Here is an 18,203-nt window from a genome sequence, read left to right on the forward strand (position 1 = left end):
CAAAACATCTGGAGTGTCAAGGTTCGCCATCACTGGCCTAGGCTTATGACCTCATGCACAGCGCGCGCTCTCTCTCTCTCACTCTGGTGAGAGTTTGCCAGGAAGGGAGGGGGGGGGGGGGCTTAGAGGGCCAATGAAAGCTGCAGAGCTGGATGTGTGCCTCTGTGTAAATCCAGCTTCAGCTGCCCACACCACAGTTTAAATAGTTGCAGCCAGACTCGGTGGAGGGAGATTTCTGCAGCATATTTGGCAAGTACAGAATCACAGTATATATAAAATAATATGCAAAATGGATGGAGGGAAGCTTCAGAATGGCAAAGATGTTTTTATTACAAATTATGTGAGCAAACTGCAGTTTTTCTTTAACTGTTTTATTTTGCTCTCCAGAGTCTGATAGGAGATATTGGAAATGCCATGAAGACCTTCCACAACTATTACACTGTATGGAAACAGTTTGGTGGATTACCGGAATTCTACAACATTCCTCAAGGATTTACTGTGGACAAAAGGGAAGGCTACCCTCTGCGGCCAGGTATTCCTCAGCATTATTATGGAGCGGTTCATACAGAAAGGTGTGATGCTGAGTTCTAATACTTGTATCTTACAGAGCTGATTGAGAGTGCAATGTATCTGTACAGAGCTACAAAGGATCCTGTGCTGCTAGAGCTGGGCAGAGATGCGATAGAATCCATCGAGAAGATAAGCAAAGTTTACTGTGGATATGCTACTGTAAGTTTCCCTATGGGTGCTCTGTATAAATGTGTGAAAAAAACTCATATAGCCGGATTCAGGAAAGTTACGACGGGCGTATCAGTAGATACGCCGTTGTAACTCCGAATCCGCGCCGTCGTATATTTAAGCGTATGCTCAAACTAAGATACGACCGGCGTAAGTTTCCTACGCCGTCGTATCTTAGCTGTCTATTTACGCTGGCCGCTAGGGGCGTCTACGCTGATTTACGCCTAGAATATGTAAATCAGCTAGATACGCCTATTCACGAACGTACGCCCGGCCATCGCAGTAAAGATACGCCATTTACGTAAGGGGCTTTCAGGCCTAAAGTTATTCCACCAAAAAGATGGCGCAGCCAATGTTGCATATGGACGTCGGACCCGCGTCTAATTTTTTAAATTTTTACGTTGTTTGCGTAAGTCGTCCGTGAATGGGGCTGGGCGTAAGTTACGTTCACATCGAAAGCAAGCCGTATTTGCGACGTGATACTAAGCATGCGCGCGCATGAGCCGTACGATCGGCGCTTCATTTACATGTATGGTAATCGTCAATTCATTACCATACAACACGCCCCCTACCTGCCTATTTTGAATTAGGCGGGGTTACGCCGGGCCATTTACGCTACGGCGCCGTAACTTAGGACGCAAGTGCTTTGTGAATACATACATGCAGTGAGATAAGGGGTCAATAAGACCCCCACATCTCACCTCTAGGCTGGGAAGCCAAAAAAAAAAAAAACGATCAGCGCTTCCCAGCCGAGGTGGCACCGTTTTTTGAATGCAGAGCCCGGCCTCTGCATTCAAAAAACGGTGCCACCTCGGCTGGGAAGCGCTGATCGTTTTTTTTTTTTTTGGCTTCCCAGCCTAGAGGTGAGATGTGGGGGTCTTATTGACCCCTTATCTCACTGTAAAGAGGACCTGTCATGTCATATTCCTATTACAAGGGATGTTTATGTTCCTTGTAATAGGAGTAAAAGTGATCCAAATTTTTTATTTTGTTTTAAAAAGTGTCAAAATATATATTTTTTTAACCACTTCCATACCAGGCACTTACGCACCTTTCTGCCCAGGCCAATTTTCATCTTTCAGCGCTGTCGTCATATGAATGACAATTGCGCGGTCATGCTACACTGTACCCAAGTTTTGTTTTTTTCAGTTTAATTTTTTTGTAAATAAGTACATTTTCTTCTTCAATTATGGGCACCGATATGGTGACACTGATGGGCACCGATAAGGTGGCACCAATGAGGTGGCACTGATGATCACTGATAGGTGGCACTAATGGGCACTCATAGGCGGCACTGATGGGTACTTATGGGTGGCACAGATGGGCACTGATAGGTGGTCACTGAGGGGTGGCACTGATGGCCGCATTGCTGGGCATCACTTTTTTAAATGTTTCCTATGTTGTGCCCATGTTGCCAGTCAGTGCCCATTTGTGGGCACTGATTGGCATCTATTGCAAATATTTTTTTAACATGTGGTACATACCTGACCATCCACGTTGCCCCCTTCACTGGTGGTCCTGGTGGCTTCCCTGGTGGTCCAGTGTGGGCATCCGCGGGGGGGGGGGGCTACGCTGATAAACAATCAGTGTATACCCCCCCCTGTCAGGAGAGCCGCCGATCGGCTCTCCTCTACTCGCGTCTGTCAGACGCGAGTGAGGAAGAGCCGATCAATGGCTCTTCCTGTTTACACCAAGATCAGCCGTGATTGGACATGGCTGATCACGTGGTAAAGAGCCTCCGCTGGAGGCTCTTTACCGAGATCGGAGATGCAGGGTGTCAGACTGACACCCCGCAACACCGATCGCCGCGCTGCGCGTCGGCATGTTATCCTTGCGTCAATAGATGTCCAGTCAGGATTACAGAACCTGACGTCAATTGTCTAGTGACCGGGCAGGAAGTGGTTAAGTAACATTTAACAATAAACATTTTTTTTTTTTAAGTTTCCCTGTCCCCAAACGCAGAAGCGAACGCATATGTAAGTCCCGCCCACATATGAAAACGGTGTTCAAACCACACATGTGAGGTGTCGCCGCAAACGTTAGAGCGAGAGCAATAATTCTAGCCCTAGACCTCCTCTGTAACCCAAAACATGTAACCAGTAAAAAATAAATAAAGCGTTGCCTATGGGGATTTTTAAGTATCGAAGTTTGGCACCATTCCACTTGCGTGTGCAATTTTGAAGCGTGACATGTTGGGTATCTATTTTTTCGGCGTAACTTCATCTTTCACAATAAATGATGATTTTTTACATGTAGGAGCGAAGTGTCAGAATTGGCCTGGATGCGAAGTGGTTAATGCTCGTGATAGATTGCATCATGACTTTTTTTTTTGCCCACAGTTCCCCTTTAAGTTTGCATTTTGATTTTGTTTTAGGTTAAAGATGTCCGAGATCACAAGCTGGACAACCGCATGGAGTCTTTCTTCCTGGCAGAGACCATAAAATACCTCTACCTTCTGTTTGATCCAGATAACTTTATTCACGACGACGGCTCTGAATTTGACTTGGTGGTGACCCCCTATGGGGAATGTGTGGTGGGGGCCGGAGGCTATGTCTTTAATACAGAAGCTCACCCCATAGACCCAGCGGCGCTGAACTGCTGTAAGAGGGACAATGCAGAAAGGTGGGAGATGGAAGACCTGGTGAAGGAATTCTTCTCTGGGAAGAAAAGGACAGAAAAGATCAGAAAGGAAGCCACCAAGGATCAGAATTATCCAAACTTCTATTCTATCGGCTCACAAAACCGTACAAAAACCAGACGCAGATCACTCCTCCGCTGCCCCAGCCAACCGTTCACCTCAAAACTCTCAGTCCTAGGACAAGTGTTTCTAGACTAATTCTGGATAGATGAACCAAAATAATAAAAAAGGTGTTAATAGTTTTACTAATCTTGCCATCTTTCCTGTGTACATAAAAGATTATCATTATTATTATTTTGTTTTGTTTTACCTCGGTTGGGATTTATTTTTTTACAATAAAATCTTAAAAGAGAAGTTCGGAGTTTGTTTTTTTCAAAATTATACTTGCCTAAATGGATGCAGCCCCGCAAGCTCGAAGACTGAGAACCGAATGATCAAACACTGCTGATCGCTTGGTGCTTAGAGCTCCATGAGCAGAGAGCTGGTGACTGTCACACTAGACCAGTGATGGGGAACCTTGGCACTCCAGATGTTTTGGAACTACATTTCCCATGATGCTCAACTACACTGCAGAGTGCATGAGCATCATGGGCAGTGCCGGGACAAGGTCATCTGGAGCCCAGGGCGAACATGCCAAATTGCGCACCCCGCTCCCAAGATCTATGTGCATTATGTCACAGAACCCCCCCCCCCCCAAAAAAAAATTGAGCACTAATCTGCATGCTTACCCCCTAAGTATAAGTTCTCCCTCCTTCCAGTTCATGTCCAACCCCCCCCCCCCTGCTGAAATCCCTCCAAGCACAAATCTTTCTCCCACTTCCCCCCTAGCTCAAATCCTCTCATTCTGCATATGCTCCCAGGACACCCCCCCCCCCCCCAAAAAAAAAACGTGCCACCTTCCTAGCACAAATACTCTACCCCTAAAATTTCCCCTCCGAAGGACAAAGCCACCCCCCAATTTCAAATCCCCCCCAGCACAAATTCCTTCCCCAATCCTCCACCCTCCAAATTTCCCCTCCTAGCACAAATGCCCCCCAAACATGCCTACTAGCACAAATCCCCCTCCCAAAAAAAAGTTCCCCTCCTAGCACAAATACTCCCCCCCCCCCCCCTACCATATTACCTTTTCTAGTACAAACTCCCCATATGCCCCTCCAAGGACAAATCCTTTTTCCCCATCCCTCCTCTCAACACAAATCCCCCTCCCCAAATCACCACTCCTAGCAGATCTACCAAGATTTCCCCTCCTAGAACAATTCTTACCTCCTGCTGCTCCCCAAACTCTTCTCCTAGGGGGTTATCTTATGTGGGAATGGACCCCAGAAGTCACGGATCATGGCCACTCTGTGCAAAACAAGCTGCACAGTGGAGGCAAGTATGACATGTTTGTTAAAAAAAAAAAAAAAAAAAAAAACACAAAGCTTTACAATCACTTTAAATGAAAAAAAAAAAGGTAAAAAAATACATTTAAATAAATGAAAAAAATCTTCAAGCACCCCCGTCCATCCGTGCAAATGCAAACATAAATGTAGCGCCTGCATGCATATGTAAACAATATTTGGACCATACATTTATATATATATATATATATATATATATATATATATATATATACAAAACATAAATAACAAAGATATAGTGATCCAGTGAAGATTGATCAAATAGCTGAGTGATCCATTAGCTAATTTAAATAAAATGAATTATCCAATAAAGAGTCCAGTAACATAAATGTTTCAGTGAAAAATGCTCAGTGATTCCGATGGCTCTTCACCACCATCCAACACCTTTGAAAAGTGATCATGTGAATTGACACCACCACCAATGGATGAAAAAGGGGTCGCTTCCCAGATCAGATAGACCTCTCATTACAAAAGGTCAAAAAAATGCCTGTGGCTCCATACCCAGCCAGAGCCTTTAAATCCAGTCAGTCGTCTAAGCAGGGGACATCAATCCTCCTCATACGGTGATCATAGAGGTGCCCCAAAATAAAGAAGACTCCACATAATGCAAAATCCTTAAAGCTTTACTGAACTTAAAAAATACAAGTTACACTTACAAGATTGTAGCGTAAAAACATCTGAATTTGTATGCGAGACCAACACACACACAAAAACTTGTCTATCCCGAGCACAAGAATAGCAGTGACGTCAGCGCGTCCCTCCTCCATACGCGTTTTGTCATATTTGACGTCGTCCAGGAGCACCTGTAACAAAAAAGGTAAAGATGTAGCCAAGATGTATCCACCAGCCGGCTTTCCACGTCCCCTCCATACGACGGACAGTGGTTCCAAAGATAGGATTTCTTAACAGGCAGGATATAAAGTAAAAACGGAGAATGAACTCCTCATAGCATAAAATAAGTTATGGTCGTTTATTAAAACCCTTGTGTGAGGTTTGGCATACAAAAAACAAAAAATTATGTCCCGTGCAGGCATCCGCGCTAGCAGTGATAGCAAAACCGCCTACGTGTCAGCGTGCGTTACACCTAAGCTCAACGTGACACACTGAGCGTCCCAGCTTGTCGCGTTTCGTCATGAATATGATGTCTACAGAAGCTACTGATGATCATGTAGCCGCTCGATTGTTATCACAAGCAGTGGGAGTGAATGCCCCCCTCGCTCGACTGGGCTCTCTAGTTCCACCGGGAGACCAGAACGACCAGCTGGCATGTCCGCTGGGATCGGGGTTTGATTGGGTCTGGGATGTAATAGCTCGGAAGCAACGTCATGACATCACTTCCGATTTACGGGAATCTTAAAGGCACCAGTTTTAAAAAATCAAAAGTATTAAAAAAACGCTGATCTTGGCACTTTGAATACTTTCAAGCGCAAGGGAGGGATTTTGGGGGTCTTATAGACTCCAGATCCCTCCATAACAATACCTGTCATGTGCCTATTGCTGTCACAAGGGACATTTGCCACATTTGGCATGTCATTTTTTTTAGGGGGGGGGGGGGGTGGGGGCTTCAGTAGAAGTGGGACTTCCTCCTTCCGCCCAGGGATCGCTTGGGCGATACGTCATATCGCCTACGGCGGCCCCTCCCTGTAGGCGATCACCCAGGACACACGACAAGTCCCAGGCGATCGCCTGTCCACTCAGGTAGTGCAGCGGCGCTCGCGCATGCGCAGTGAGTGCCCGGCCGTGAAGCCGAAAGCCGTCATGGCCGGGTGCCCACAGTTAGAATGGAGGCGCCGGCGGAGAGGAGCGGAGCTCCGGGCGTCGCGTCGCTGGACAGTGGAGCAGGTAAGTGTCTGTTTATTAAAAGCCAGCAGCTATGCTTTTTGTAGCTGCTGACTTTTAATAAACATAAAAAAAAGCCGGAACTCCACTTTAAAGCATTGCCTATGGATTTTTACAATCCATAGGCAATGCTTTAAAGCGGAGTTCCGGCTTTTTTTTACGTCGCTTGTTGCTGTTGAGCGCAATTTTAAAGTGTGACATGTTTGGTATCTGTTTACTCGGCATGACATCATTTTTTATATTGTACAAAAAAATTGAGTTATGTATTGTATTTTTTTGGATTATAATTGTAAAAAGTAAATAAAAAAAAATCACAAAAACTGCTTGCGCAAATACCATGTGACATAAAAATTGCACAACCCACCAATGTATTCTCTAGGGTCTCTGCTAAAAAAAAAAAAAAAAAAGTATGTTTGGGGATTAAAAGTAATTTTCTAGCAAATCATGACATCATGTGACATAAATATTGCAACTAATTCTCTCATTCTGGACCCAGCAAAGGGGACCCCATGATCTCCTGTGGGGCAGTGTTGCCAACCTACCAGATTGAAATTTACTGGCACAACACCTGAAATTTATTGGCGCAGCCACATTTTTACTGGCATTTCACAAAAGTTACTAAATTACATTTGTATGTGCAAATTTCAGTTTTTAGGCTACAAACAAGTACGCTAGGCAAATAGCAATGTGATTTAAGGTAGATATTAAGGTAAAAAAACATATTTTTGTTATTTTCGATATAATGGCAAATTATTCAGTCACATCACCCCCTGCCTCCATCCCCCTCTGCCACCAACACCCCCTGCCTTCACCCCACTCTGTGGTGCCACAATCTCCCCCTGCCTCCAATCTCCCCCAGGCCCCCTGCCTCCAATCACCCCCTGCGGTGCCACCAACAACCCCTGTCTCCATCCCCCACCCACTGCGGTGCCACCATCCCCCTCTGCGGTGCCACCAACACCCCCTGCCTTCAATCACCCCCTGCCTCCAATCTCCCCCTGCCTCCAATCTCCCCCTGCCACTAACAGCCCCTGTCTCCAATCACCCCCTGCCACTAACACCCGCTGCCACTAACACCCCCTGCCTCCAACCTCCCAATGCCACCAACACCCTCTGCCTCCATCCCCCTCTGTGGTGCCACCCCCTGCCTCCAATCACCCCCTGCCACTAACACCCCCTGCCTCCAATCTCCCGCTGCCACTAACACCCCCTGCCTCCAATCACCCCCTGCCACTAACACCCCCTGCCTCCAATCTCCCCCTGCCACTAACACCCCCTGCCTCCAATCTCCCCCTGCCACTAACACCCCCTGCCTCCAATCTCCCGCTGCCACTAACACCCCCTGCCTCCAATCACCCCCTGCCACTAACACCCCCTGCCTCCAATCTCCCCCTGCCACTAACACCCCCTGCCACTAACACCCCCTGCCTCCAATCTCCCGCTGCCACTAACACCCCCTGCCTCCAATCACCCCCTGCCACTAACACCCCCTGCCTCCAATCTCCCCCTGCCACTAACACCCCCTGCCTCCAATCTCCCCATGCCACCAACACCCTCTGCCTCCATTGCCCCCTGCCTCCATCCCCCTCTGTGGTGCCACTGCAGCCACCATCACCCCCTTCCTCCAATGCGCAGTTCCAAGCCGAACCGATCTCGGCCATTTTTACTGAAACATTTCCGCAACCACGGACATTTACGAACGGGGGAATAAAGTGCCCGTTTTTACGAACTGTCCGTAAAAATATGGATGGTTGGCAACACTGCTGTGGGGGACCCCCGGCAAAGGTAGGAAGCAGAGAGCTCTGGTAGGGCAAAGATTCCCATGATTGGTCAGGATGGAGCCCAGGACACAGGGAGCTAATAGGACAAACCAGGAGCACAGTGGGAGAAGGGAGGACCCCCCATGATTTTCATTGACATCCCTGAAGACATAACACCCCGCCCCCTCCTCTGTCCAACATGCACATCGCGCTACTTCCGCCCCTCCTCTGCGTCCTTTACGTGCCCCTACTCAGTTCCGGGACTCTATTTCCCGGCATGCCCCGCTCTCAGGCCGTTTGAGTATCGCGCTGGGCCGTGTGGGGGCGCTGTGTCCGCTGAACTGTCGCTGTTTGTTGGGTGGCGGACGGATCCATGGCCGCTGCGGGGGCCGCGATAACTCGGCCGGGCCGGGCACACCGCCGGGGGGAGAACATAGTGAGCCGGATACGGAGAGCTCAGACCACCGGCTACGGCCTGACCAGAGGAACCCAGGTGAAGGCAGGGAGGGGCCCGGTGTCAGAAGAGGAGGAGGGCGGGGGGGCCTAGTGCAAGTCCGAGTACTACAGAGAGAGAGGGGGAGGGGACTTCACCGGTCCTGTCATCTCCCTACTGTGTGTTATGTATGTGTGTATATAAAATATATATATGTGTGTGTATGTGTGTTCTGTATGTGTGTGTGTGTGTGTATAAAATATATATATATATGTGTGTATGTGTGTGTGTGTGTGTATAAAATATATATATATATATATATATATATATATATATATGTGTGTGTGTGTGTGTGTGTGTGTGTGTGTGTGTGTGTGTGTATAATATGTGTGTTGTGTTCTGTATAAAATATGTGTGTGTGTGTGTGTGTGTGTGTATAATATGTGTGTTGTGTTCTGTATAAAATATGTGTGTGTGTGTATGTGTGTATATAAAATATATATGTGTGTGTGTATATAATATGTGTGTTGTGTGTGTGTGTGTGTGTGTGTGTATAGAATATATATATATGTGTGTGTGTGTGTGTGTATAAAATATATATGTGTGTGTGTATGTGTGTTCTGTATGTGTGTGTGTGTATAAAATATATATATATATATGTGTGTATGTGTGTGTGTGTGTGTGTCTGTATAAAATGTGTGTGTGTGTGTGTGTGTGTGTGTGTGTGTGTGTGTGTATAAAATATATATATATATGTATATATATATATATATATATATATATATATATATATATATATATATATATATATATATATGTGTATAATATGTGTGTGTGTGTCTGTATAAAATGTGTGTGTGTGTGTGTGTGTGTGTGTGTGTGTGTGTATAAAATATATATATATATAGAGTGTGTGTGTGTGTGTGTAATATGTGTGTTGTGTTCTGTATAAAATATGTGTGTATGTGTGTATATAAAATATATGTGTGTGTGTGTGTGTGTGTGTATAGAATATATATATATATATATGTGTGTGTGTGTGTGTGTATAAAATATATATGTGTGTGTGTGTGTATAATATGTGTGTTCTGTATGTATAATATGTGTGTTCTGTATGTATAATATGTGTGTTCTGTATGTATAATATGTGTGTTCTGTATGTATAATATGTGTGTTCTGTATGTATAATATGTGTGTTCTGTATGTATAATATGTGTGTTCTGTATGTATAATATGTGTGTGTGTATAATATGTGTGTTCTGTATGTATAGTGTGTGTTCTGTATGTATAGTGTGTGTGTGTATAGTGTGTGTGTGTATAATATGTGTGTTCTGTATGTATAATATGTGTGTTCTGTATGTATAGTGTGTGTGTGTGTATAATATGTGTGTTCTGTATGTATAGTGTGTGTGTGTGTGTATAATATGTGTGTTCTGTATGTATAGTGTGTGTGTGTGTGTATAATATGTGTGTTCTGTATGTATAGTGTGTGTGTGTGTGTGTGTGTGTATAATATGTGTGTTCTGTATGTATAGTGTGTGTGTGTGTGTGTGTATAATATGTGTATGTGTGTATCATGTAGAGAGAGATGTGTACAGGAGACACTGATCACATCTTGTCTGTACATCATATACACCCATCACCCCACTGTGTACTATGGGGGGCTCAGACCTTTATCACCCCATACTACACAACCCCTCCCCTTATACTACGCAACCCCCTCCCTTTTTCTCTCCCCCCTCCCTCTATACTACACAACCCCTCTTTCTTTCTCCCCCCCACCCCTACACTACACAACCCCTCTTTCTTTCTCCCCCCGCTCCCTCTACACTACGCAACCCCTCCCTCTTTTTCTCCCCCCCCCCCCTCACAACCCCTCTTTCTTTTTTTCCCCCCGTACACTACACAACCCCTCTTTCTTTCATCCCCCTACACAACCCCTCCCTCTTTCTCTCCCTCTACACTACGCAACCCCTCCCTCTTTCTCTCCCTCTACACTACATTACCCCTCCCTCTTTCTCTCCCCCCTACATTACCCCTCCCTCTTTCTCTCCCTCTACACTACACAACCCCTCCCTCTTTCTCTCCCTCTACACTACATTACCCCTCCCTCTTTCTCTCCCCCCTACATTACCCCTCCCTCTTTCTTTCTCCCCCTACACTACACAACCCCTCCCTCTCCCTCTACACTACACAACCCCTCCCTCTTTCTCTCCCCCCTACATTACCCCTCCCTCTTTCTCTCCCTCTACACTACATTACCCCTCCCTCTTTCTCTCCCTCTACACTACATTACCCCTCCCTCTTTCTCTCCCCCCTACATTACCCCTCCCTCTTTCTCTCCCTCTACACTACACAACCCCTCCCTCTTTCTCTCCCTCTACACTACATTACCCCTCCCTCTTTCTCTCCCCCCTACATTACCCCTCCCTCTTTCTCTCCCTCTACACTACACAACCCCTCCCTCTTTCTCTCCCCCCTACATTACCCCTCCCTCTTTCTTTCTCCCCCTACACAACCCCCCCCTCTTTCTCTCCCTCCCCCCCCCCCACACTACACATCTTTTGGTTGAGAGCACAACCAATGTGACAGTTGGCATTCCTGGCATGCCGGGAATGTAACTGCTTTTTCAAACTGTTTAAATTGATGGGTTTACTTCCGCTTTAAGGATGCTGGAAAGTTCATTTTGAGGGTGAACCTCCGCTTTAACTTGTAATGCTTAACTTGTAATACCAACGGCCACCACCAGATGGCGCCAGCTCACAAAATTGTATTTTTTATTTTTTTTGCCCACCTTCCAAGCCAAGTCGCCAGGACACTATTTCTAGTCGCCATGGCGACCTGGCGCCCGGGATTTGTCGATCCCTGTCCTAGTGTGTGCTGTGATGGGACGGGGGGTGATCCCCTGTAGCATAGAACTCCTCCTGTGTGCTGTGATTGGACGGGTGATGATCCCCCGTACCATAGAATTCCTCCTGTGTGCTGTGATTGGACGGGGGGTGATCCCCCGTACCATAGAACTCCTGTGTGCTGTGATTGGACGGGGGTGATCCCCCCCCCCCCCCCAGTATAGAACTCCTCCTGTGTGCTCCCAGCCTGACTCATGTTTATATTCTCTATAGATCCCATTCTTCTTCTTCTTCACTCACTTTTACATTTTACTATCTATATCAGGGTCTGTCTGTGGGCTATTCACTGTCTATAGAAGTGCACATGTCTGCGCAGTGGAGTGATTGGTGTTTTGTGTTCATTCTCCTGTACAAATGACAAGCTGCGGCTGTAACTGCACATCTGTCCTGTGTCCAGGACCCTCGCCCAGGGGTGCACATCTGTCCAGGACCCTCGCCCAGGGGCGCACATCTGTCCTGTGTCCGGGACCCTCGCCCAGGGGCGCACATCTGTCCAGGACCCTCGCCCAGGGGCGCACATCTGTCCAGGACCCTCGCCCAGGGGCGCACATCTGTCCTGTGTCCGGGACCCTCACCCAGGGGCGCACATCTGTCCTGTGTCCGGGACCGTCACCCAGGGGCGCACATCTGTCCTGTGCCCATGTTATCAGCCAACAGCTGCAGCCTGTCATTGATCTAAAATCCTGTCACTCCCAGGTACTGGGGTATCCAAGGTTTCCTCCAATCATCTTCCAGGACAGCAACCTGAGAGATGATTGGTTCCTCCCTCTACAGAACCCTGCCACAAATCTGGTGGTAAAAAACGATCATCTCCAGTGCAATCTGCTTATCAAAATCATACAGTCTTTGGTATAACCAATGGTGACACAGGCAGCTGGAGTTTATACCAAGTTGTTCTTTAAAGAGGAGTTCCACCTAAAAGTGGAACTTCCGCTTAACCCACTCCTCGCCCCCTTACATGCCACATTTGGCATGTAATTTTTTTGGGGGGGGAGTGGGGGCTTCAGGAGAAGGGGGACTTCCTGTCCCACTTCCTCCTTCCGCCGAGAGGCTGGAAAGGCGATTAGCTTAATCGCCTTCTTGCAGTCCCTCCCTGTAGGCGAGCGCCTATCCAATCGGACGGCGCCGCTCGCGCATGCGCAGTGCCGCTCGCGCATGCGCAGTCGGTGCCCGGCCGTGAAGCCGAAAGCTGTCACTGCCGGGTGCCCACACTTGGAATAAAGACGCCGTCGAGGAGCGGAGCCCCGGCCGGCGCGTTTCTGGAACCGTGGAGCAGGTAAGTGTCTGTTTATTAAAAGCCAGCAGCTACACTTTTTGTAGCTGTTGACTTTTAATAAACCTAAAAAAAGGCTGGAACACCCCTTTAACCTCCTTGAAGACCAGGCCTTTTCTGGCACTTTTTTTATTTATAAGTTTAAATCCAGTATTTATTAAAAAAAAATTCTAGATTTCTTTCTAATTGCTTATAACTAGAGTTGAGCGGACACCTGGATGTTTGGGTTCGGACCCGAACCCGAACTTTAAAAAAAAAGTTCGGGTTCGGCAACCCGAACCCCATTGAAGTCAATGGGGCACGGACTTTTAGTAAAAAAAATAAAATGAATGCGCGGAGGTCCCCCCAAATTCAATAACCAGACCCTTTAGGTCTGGTATGGATATTAAGGGGAACCCCGCCGTCAATTTAAAAAAAATGACGTGGGGTTCCCCCTAAATATCCATAACCAGACCCTTTATCCGAGCACGTTGACCTGGCCGGCCGCAGAAGAGAGGGGGGGACAGAGTGCGCCCCCCCCTCTCCTGAACCGCACCAGGCCACATGCCCTCAACATTGGGAGGGTGCTTTGGGGTGCCCCCCAAAGCACCTTGTCCCCATGTTGATAGGGACAAGGGTCTCATCCCCACAACCCTTGCCCGGTGGTTGAGGGCATGTGGCCTGGTGCGGTTCAGGAGAGGGGGGGGGCTGCACTCTGTTCCCCCCCCCCCCCCTCTTTTCTGCGGCCGGCCAGGTCAACATGCTCGGATAACTGGTCTGGTTATGGATATTTAGGGGGAATTCCCCTTAATATCCATACCAAACCTAAAGGGTCTGGTTATTGAAATTGGGGGGACCTCCGCGCATTTTTTTTTTCCCCAGACCCGAACTTTCAGCAATTATTCGGGTTCGGGAAAAACCCAAAGTCCGTACCGAACCCGAACTTTACAGTTCGGGTTCGCTCAACTCTACTTATAACCCCAAAACATTTTTTTTGTTTCGTTTTTTAGCAGATACCCTAGGGAATAAAATGTTGATCGTTGCAGTATTGCACAGCAGGTTTTCAAACACGATTACATATATTATTTTTTATTTATGAGTTAAATTTTTATATTTAAGCAGAGACCCTAGGACAGTGATGAACCTTGGCACCCCAGATGTGTTGGAACTACATTTCCCATGATGCTCACCTACACTGCAGAGTGCATGAGCATGATGGGAAATGTAGTTCCAAAACATTTGGGGTGCCAAGGTTCCCCATCACTGCCTTAGGAAATTGCAATCATTGCATTTTTTTTTTTCCCTCTCTATATCTCTACACCCAAACTTTTATGTAAAAAAAAAAAAAGAAAAGCTGTTACGCTGTGTAAATGGATGCTTTAACATGTCATGCTTTAAAATGGAACTATGGTTCTTAAAAAATCTCTGTAGACCGCTCTACAGTTTACCAGTTTGGAGTTAGAGGAGGTCCAGCGCTAGAATTATTGCTCTTGTTCTCACGTGTGGTGCGAACGCCATTTACATATGTGTTCACTTCTGCGAAGGAGGGATGGAGCGCCTAAACATTGTCTTTTTTTTTTTTTTTCTTTTTCTTCTTTTTCTTTTTTATATATCACTTTTTTATTCCTAATGTAAACATCCCTTGTGATAGAAATAGGGATGACAGGTCCTCTTTGTGGAAAGATCTAAGGTCCAAAAGACCCCAAATCTCCTTTTATTTTTAAAGTGGATGTAAACCCGATCTATGAAATTTTGACCTGGGCACCTCTATCTGTAGTGTTTTCTTATCTCCCTCTAAAGCCCTAAGGCCATTCACACCCCAGCGTTTTGTAGCTTGAGGCTCGAAGCTTCAAAATGCTGGAGGAGAAAAAAAAAAACAATGCTCTATGGAGGTGGTTCAAATCGCCTGAAGCTCAAAGTTCTGGACCCCCTTCTTCTTTTTTTTTTTTTTTTTTTTTTTTTTTTTTGTAGCGGGCATACTTGAGCATTTTTTTTTTATTCCTATTGAAACGCACCATTCGTACTATTTTTTTTTTTTTTTTTGTAGCGGGCATACTTGAGCATTTTTTTTTTTATTCCTATTGAAACGCACCATTCGTACTATTTTTTTTTTTTTTTTTTTTTTTTTTTTATTGAATTTTTTTTCTGTTTAAACTCAAAATTGTAGAACATAAAATAGCAATAATATGTGGGGAAAAAAATAAATACACACAAAAAATCATCATAAATTGGTATGTAATAATACATAAATGATAATCAACCCCTAACCTTAAAATGATAACATAGGTTTGATTTTAATAAAAAAAACAAACATGTCATATTTGCCTCCACTGTGCAGCTCGTTTTGCATAGAGTGGCCCCGAACTGCGTTTTCTGGGGTCCCCTGCCTCAGATAACCCCCTCTGGGAAGCGCTCTCCCAAAGGGGGGGGAGGTACCTTGCGGGGGGCGCTCACGAGTCCTGCATTTGAAGTCCATAGCTGCCGAGTGCAGGACCCAGCCCAGGTTATTGGATTTGATTTACAGCAGCGGGAGCCAATGGCTGTGATGCCCATACATCTATTCAATGAAGAGCCAAGAACCTTGGGCAAAGATCCAGCGCGTTCGACGCAGAACTTCCCAGGGCTCAGGTAAGTAAAACAGGGGGCTGGGGGGGGCCGTCATCGTCAAATGCTTTTTCACCTTAAAGGGGTTGTAAAGGTACAATTTTTTTATTTTATTTTTTTCCCCTAAATAGCTTCCTTTACCTTAGTGCAGTCCTCCTTCGCTTACCTCATCCTTCCATTTTGCTTTTTAATGTCTTTTTTTTTTCTTCTGAGAAATCCTCACTTCCTGTTCTTCTGTCTGTAACTCCACACAGTAATGCAAGGCTTTAACCCCCTTCCTGCCCAGACCAATTTTTTGTTTTCAGCACTTTGCACTCTGAATGACAATTGCGCGGTCATGCAACTGTACCCAAATTAAATCTTTGTGGTTTTTTTTTTCCCACAAATAGAGCTTTCGTTTGGTGGTATTTGATCACCTCTGCAGTTTTTATTTTTTGCGCTATAAACAAAAGAGCGTAAATTTTGAAAAAAAACAATATTTTTTTTACTTTTTGATGTAATAAATATCAGTTAATTAAAAAAAAAAAATCCTCAATTTAGACCGATACGTGTTCTTTTACATATTTTTGGTAAAATAAAATCGCAATAAGCGTGTATTCATTGTTTTGCGCAAAACTTGTAGCGTCTGCAAAATAGGGGTCGTTTTATGGCATTTATTTTTTTTACTGGTAATGGTGGCGATCTGCGATATAATATATTTTTTTTTTTTATTGTGACCGTGACATTGCGGCAGGACATATTGGACACTTTTGACACGTTTTTGGGACCATTTATACCAGGGCTCAAAATTTCAAGTCCTGAGCTGCTAGCCAGGCCTCAAGGGTTACTCGCCACCAGTTGCCCGCCTAACCCCTACCCTGCCCCGTCCTCATAAATTATCTCATGAAATGACACTACTTTTATGTTTTGTTTTGAATAACTTAATTCTGTTTTATGCAGAATTAAGTTATAATAATAACCACTTTATCCGTGCCCACCAATGCCGCCTGCCCGTGTCCAGCAATGCAGCCTGTGTGTGTGCCCCATAGTGCAGCCTGAGAAGAGAGCCGTCGTTGGATGATCACAGCAGGGAACATCACAGCTTTCATTTCAATAGCTGTGTGTTCCCCTGCGGCGCGCCGTCACATAAGCCCCTCCTCTTGTCCCGGGATCTTTGATACATGTCACCTGTCCTAGGATTGGACGGTGATCTGTCAAACAAAGTCCCGGAAAAAGAGGACGTTGCGCCGCCGGGGAACACACAGCTATTGAAATGAAAGCTGTGATGTTCCCTGCTGTGATCATCCAGCGACGGCTCTCTTCTCTTCCCCTCTGATCGGCGGTGCTCGCATCCCCCCCCCCCCCCCCCCCCTGAGGCAGCCCTTCTCTCCAGCCCTCAAAATCCACTCGCACAATGCGAGTGGATTTTTTTGAGGGCTGATTTAAACGATTAGTGCTATAAAACTGCACTGATTACTGTGTAAATGTGACTGGCAGGGAAGGGGTTAGTATGTTCCCTAGGGAGGGATTCTAGCTGTAGTGGGGCAGGGACTCACAAGGAGAGGAGACCGATGTGTGTTCCTCTGTACTGGGAACACACATCGGTCTCCTCACCCCTGACAGGACATGAATCTGTGTGTTTACACACACACACACATCCATGTTCCTGCCGTGATTGCGGGTGCCCGGCGGACATCGCTGCGGCCGGGCACGTGCACTGGGTCCCGAGCGATGCGGCGGGCGTGCGCGCCCCTCTAGCTACCCAGGACGTTATATGACATCCACCCGGAGGGAGGGTTCCCGCTGACGTCATTTCACAATGACTCGGTATGAAAGTGGTTAATTGACATTTCAACCTGTGCGTGTCTGCACCAAGGCCAAACATTCCAGGGGATGTAAACTTTTGATCAGGGCCATTTGGGTGAATTATGTTAGGATTTATAAGACCGTTTTATAGCATCAGGTTTATAATACCATGCTGATTTGGTTGCACTCTTCTCTGCTACCTGTGTGTGTCTGCAGAAGACTCGGATTAGGAGCTGTAATGGAAAATGCTGGTGGCCCTTACAGATGATACATTTCCATGTTAAACTGATATGGACATATAAAGAATGTAAACGATTTTTTTTTTTTGGAGACTCAATCATTACGTTTTTTAATTTCTTTGCAGATTTCCGAGGAGCTGCTGAAGGAGCGAGACAAACAGGCGAAATGGAACTGCATCCCTCTGCTTTTACACAAATTATATGAGGGCAGTCACCCCAACAGTGACTTTTCCCAGTGCCAGGGAATCTTGAAGGTAAGGGATTTTATTTCCTGTCCCAAAACCTAGAACACGGGTCTTCAAACTACGGCCCTCCAGTTGTTCAGGAACTCCAATTCCCATCATGCCCATTGATGTCTGTGAATGTCAGTGTGTTACAATGCCTCATGGGATGTGTAGTTCTACAACAGCTGGAGGGCCGAAGTTTGAGGATCCCTGTCCTAGAACAAAAATGAAATGCACTGTGGCAAACCTAGCCACTTCTGGAATGCTGGACGTTACATGTCAAAGGGTTGTCTGTATTATATGCTATGTATTCTGCTGGGTCTTATGTGGGCATGGTAATTCGTATGCTAGCAGCCGTAAGCCTCTAGCATTTAAGTACTTC

The 18,203-nt window shown here is 46.1% G+C and overlaps 2 protein-coding genes across 2 annotated transcripts in view; both read left to right on the forward strand.

The window, feature by feature from the left end:
- Positions 1-387: 387 nt before the first annotated feature.
- Positions 388-3,667, forward strand: LOC120919520 (ER degradation-enhancing alpha-mannosidase-like protein 2; the record flags this gene model as incomplete). Its single annotated transcript, XM_040331723.1, is given in 3 exon segments — positions 388-532; positions 608-729; positions 3,113-3,667. Coding segments are annotated over 3 exon segments (729 nt in total), but the record flags the coding sequence as incomplete, so codon positions are not given.
- A 4,985-nt stretch (positions 3,668-8,652) lies between these two features.
- LOC120918819 (transient receptor potential cation channel subfamily C member 4 associated protein) overlaps positions 8,653-18,203 on the forward strand; it is a 59,969-nt gene continuing 50,418 nt past the window's right edge. The window contains exons 1-2 of the mRNA XM_040330643.1: positions 8,653-8,868; positions 17,723-17,851. Coding sequence (XP_040186577.1) covers positions 8,749-8,868; positions 17,723-17,851 — 249 coding nt within the window. The 5' untranslated portion in view covers positions 8,653-8,748. The remainder of the gene's footprint in view (positions 8,869-17,722; positions 17,852-18,203) is intronic.

This window comes from Rana temporaria, chromosome 12, assembly GCF_905171775.1.
Source record: "Rana temporaria chromosome 12, aRanTem1.1, whole genome shotgun sequence".
Lineage (NCBI taxonomy): Eukaryota > Metazoa > Chordata > Amphibia > Anura > Ranidae > Rana > Rana temporaria.